The sequence below is a fragment of the Apus apus genome, chromosome 14 (assembly GCF_020740795.1).
Source record: "Apus apus isolate bApuApu2 chromosome 14, bApuApu2.pri.cur, whole genome shotgun sequence".
Lineage (NCBI taxonomy): Eukaryota > Metazoa > Chordata > Aves > Apodiformes > Apodidae > Apus > Apus apus.
This window is the reverse complement of record NC_067295.1, coordinates 15,527,431-15,531,715: the sequence shown is the minus strand read 5'-3', so window position 1 is coordinate 15,531,715 and position 4,285 is coordinate 15,527,431. Positions and strand designations below refer to the sequence as shown.

The window sequence follows — 4,285 nt, the reverse complement described above, 5'->3', positions numbered from 1 at the left end:
GGTCTGAAGCTTAAAGAGGGGAGATGGAGGTTGGACATGAGGAGGAAATTCTTGGCTGTGAGGGTGGTGAGACCCTGGCCCAGGTTGCCCAGGGAAGCTGTGGCTGCCCCATCCCTGGCAGTGTTGAAGGGCAGGTTGGATGGGGCTTGGAGCAGCCTGGGCTGGTGGGAGGTGTCCCTGCCCGTGCAGGGGGGTTGGAACTGAATGATCTTTGTCCCTCCCAACCCAAACCATGCCATGATTTTATGATCTCTGCTCCTGCCTTTGCTCTTCTCTCAGCTCCTAGGAGCTAAGGCCAGGGCTGGTTCAAGCCAGGCTCTGGTCTCAGAGGTTAGACCAGCTGCTCTTTTATGATGGGCAAACCTTCTTTCCACTGTGTTTGAGTGGAAAAGGGATTGTGACCAAGGTGAGTGGGGCCAAACTGATCCTCCAGCAGGTGGGGAGCTGGACAGACCCTCCTGAGCTGCCCTCAGAGGGGTGGCAGAGCCAAGCCCACGGGAACAGCAGCTGCTCTGGCTCCAGGACCAACCTGCAGCTTAAAGGCAAAAGTCTCAGGGGAAAGAACCATCCAAACATTTATTTTGAAAACAAAATGTACCTAGAAATAAAGTAGCCAACGGGCAGAAAGAGGCACTGGAGATTGAGCCCTTCAATCATCCCAGGGTGATTTTTTTTTTTCCCCCCCTCCCTCACTTCTCCTGCTCTGGGGGACACAAGGAGGGACCCTCACCCTGCAATCCCTGGGGAGAAGCCAAGGAGCTCCCAAGGGCTGGAGAGGCTCTGTGTGTGTGTGTGTGTCCCCCCCATCCTGCTGCTGCCCCTGAATGCCAGCCCTCGGGAGGCTGCTGTCATTAGCAGGGGGTCCCCTTGGGGTGGCTCTGAGCTGCTCGCACCTCCTTCATGTCATAGGCCCAGACCTGCTCCAGCCCCTGGCCAAGGGTGCTGCTGGGGGGCCAGGAGGGGAAGGGGAAGCGTCCAGCCACCACCCGGGCTTCATCAGGGAGTTCTGCAAGGAGCTTGGCAGCTAGGGGAGGTTTCTGGGGAAAGAGAGAGACAGGCAGGGCCAGGTGGCCTTGGAGAAGTCACGCAGCGGCACCAGGGAGAGGCCACCAGCTTCTTGGCGTGGCTGGTGGGTGCCAAGGGAGTGGCAGCAACCAGAGGATGTCCCAAAATGAAGGGCTGGTGCTAGTCCTTGTGTGTGGTTGGGACTGGGACAAAGTGAGAGGACAAGGGGGGATGGATTTAAACTGGAGGAGGGGAGATTGAGGTTGGAGATGAGGAGGGAATTCTTGGCTGTGAGGGTGGGGAGAGCCTGGCCCAGGTTGCCCAGGGAAGCTGTGGCTGCCCCATCCCTGGCAGTGTTGAAGGGCAGGTTGGATGGGGCTTGGAGCAGCCTGGGCTGGTGGGAGGTGTCCCTGCCCATGCAGGGGGTTGGAACCTCATGATCTTTAAGGTCTCTTCCAACCCAAACCATCCTGGGATTCTAGGAAATGGCCTCACGTTGCCCAGGGGAGGTTTAGATGGGATACTGGGACCAATTTCTTCCCCAAAAGGGCTGTCAGGCCCTGGCCCAGGCTGCCCAGGCAGTGATTTGAGTCCCCATCCCTGGAGGTGTTTCAGAGTGCTGAGGGACACAGTTTTGCACTGGACTTGGTAGAGTTGGGTTCATGGTGGGACTTGATGTCTGAAAGGTCTTTTCCAACCAGAACAACTCCACAAATCCCAGTGGTGCTGAGCAGCCATGTCCTCCTGGGCCCTGGTTTTTCAGGACTCTTTGCCACTGTCCCAGGTTGTCTCACTTCTAAGCAAACCCTCCCTGGAGCTCACCCAGAACAAGCTGGGGGGCAAGAGCCCCACTTACCACACTGGGGGCCAGGAACACGATCACGTTGTAGCAGTCGGAAAGATTCACCTTAGAAGAGAAGGAGAAGGGGAATGAGGGAAGCAGCAGGAAGAGGGGGGGGCCTGCTGGAGTGGCCACACACTTTGGGGGTGATCTTCTGAACCTCGGAGGAAGCAGAGATGCCCCAGGACGTGTGGGATGGGATGTGTTGGGTGTGAAAGCAGCTCCTTGTGCAAAACCATCCCAGAACCACACTCCCTGCTGGACTATCTCCTGCCAGGCAGCAGGTACCTGCTGCCAGCTGTAGCAGCCGTGTCTCTGAAGGCCACCAGGCATCACCCAAGACCTCCTCAAAGCTGCTCTGAGAAGGAGCCAAACCCCCCTGCAAAGCCAGCAGCCCAGGCTGGTGTCTCCATGGGAAGGAGGGTGGGTTTTCCACCTTGCAGGAGCACCATGAGCAGGGAAGGAGCCAGTAACCACCAGTGAAGCTGCAGGCACAGCCCCTGGGGATGCTGTTACCTTCCACAGATCTTGCTTCAGGAAGGACACCTTCCCATGGCATCCAGCCTTCCAGGCCCTGTAGCTGGAGAGCCACAGCAGCCAGGGGTTGAGCTCGTAGCCAACAGCAGGTCTCAGACCTTGCTTATAAGCCTCGACCACCTGGAGAGAGGAAGAAGGAGCTGTCACTAAAATGAACCCTGGTGTTGAGTTGGGGGGGGGGACAGTTTGGGTTGTCCAGCCCTGCTGCTGGCTCATGGGCAGGGGGACCTCAGTCCTGGGCATCTTCCAGGTGCAAAGGCTCTTTCCTCCTAGAGTGGTCGTTCCCACCCTGCTCCTTGCATGTGATATCCTCTAGGGCCATCTAGGACCACCTAGGGTCGTCTAGGATGATCTAGGGCCACCTATGACCATCTAAGACCACCTAGGGCCATCTAGGATGATCTTAGGCTGTCTAGGGCCACCTGGGGCTGTCTACAACCACCTAGAGCTGGTTAGGGCCACCTAGGATTCTCTAGGACTAGCTGAGGCCACCTAGGACCATCTAAGACTGTCTAGGGCCATCTCAGATTGTCTAGGGCCACCTAAGAGAATCTAGGGTCTCCTAGGGCCATCTATGACCATCTAAGACCACCTAGGGCCATCTAGGATGATCTAAGGCTGTCCAGGGCCACCTAGGGCTGATCAGGGCCACCTAGGGCTGATCAGGGCCACCTAGGATTGTCTAGGACTAGCTGGGGCCACCTAGGACCATCTAAGACTGTCTAGGGCCATCTAAGATTGTCTAGGGCCATCTATGACCATCTAAGACCACCTAGGGCCATCTAGGATGATCTAAGGCTGTCTAGGGCCACCTGGGGCTGATTAGGGCCACCTGGGATTGTCTAGGACTAGCTGGGGCCACCTAGGACCATCTAAGACTGTCTAGGGCCACCTAGGGCCATCTAAGATTGTCTAGGGTCATCTATGACCACCTAAGACCACCTAGGGCCATCTAGGATGATCTAAGGCTGTCCAGGGCCACCTGGGGCTGATTAGGGCCACCTGGAATTGTCTAGGACTAGCTGGGGGCACCTGGGGCCATCTAAAACTGTCTAGGGCCATCTCAGATTGTCTAGGGCCACCTAGGGCCATCTAAGAGAATCTAGGGTCTCCTAGGGCCATCTATGACCATCTAAGACCACCTAGGGCCATCTAGGATGATCTAAGGCTGTCCAGGGCCACCTAGGGCTGATTAGGGCCACCTGGGATTGTCTAGGACTAGCTGGGGCCACCTAGGACCATCTAGCACCACCTAGGAAGGTCCACAGCCAGGAGGGAGTGCAGCAGCCGGGTGGGGGGGCTCCCACCCCCCCTCCTGGTGACCACAGCTCCCTCCCTGCCCCTGCCCCCCACCCGGGGCAGCCCCCAGCCCCCCCCTTACCAGCCGTCCATCTCCTGAGCCCAAGTCCACCGTCTTGCCCGGGCGCTCCCGCAGCAGAGCCAGAGCGTTCCTCACCTGCCGGGGGCTGGAGGGCTGGTAGGGCACCTGGGGGGGCCTGTCAGGGCTTGGGGGGCACCCCACGGGGGGGGGGCACATGGGGGAGTCAGGGCTGGGGTGGGGGGAACACATGGGGGAGTCTGAGGTGGGAACACATGGGGGGGGTCAAGGCTGGGGGGAACACACGGGGGGGTTTGAGGTGGGAACATATGGGGGGGTCAGGGCTGGGGTGGGGGGGAACACATGGGGGGGGTCTGAGGTGGGAACAAATGTTGGGGGGGTCAGTGAAGGGGGGGTCTGGGTGGGGTGGGGGAACACATGGGGGGGTCCAAGGCTGGAGGGAAGACATGGGGGGGGTCTGAGGTGGGAACATGTGGGGGGGTCAGGGCTGGGGTGGGGGGGAACACATGGGGGGGTCCAAGGCTGGAGGGAAGACATGGGGGGGTCTGAGGTGGGAACATATG

The 4,285-nt window shown here is 59.0% G+C and overlaps 1 protein-coding gene across 1 annotated transcript; it reads right to left on the bottom strand.

The window, feature by feature from the left end:
- Positions 1 to 551: 551 nt before the first annotated feature.
- ANTKMT (adenine nucleotide translocase lysine methyltransferase) lies at positions 552 to 3,920 on the bottom strand. The gene is made up of 4 exons (XM_051632478.1): positions 3,765 to 3,920; positions 2,363 to 2,503; positions 1,862 to 1,912; positions 552 to 1,037 (listed from the first exon to the last, which is right to left on the bottom strand). Exons 1-4 carry the CDS (start codon positions 3,918 to 3,920, stop codon positions 852 to 854), a joined length of 534 nt encoding a protein of 177 aa, XP_051488438.1. The 3' UTR covers positions 552 to 851.
- Between the last annotated feature and the right edge of the window lie 365 nt (positions 3,921 to 4,285).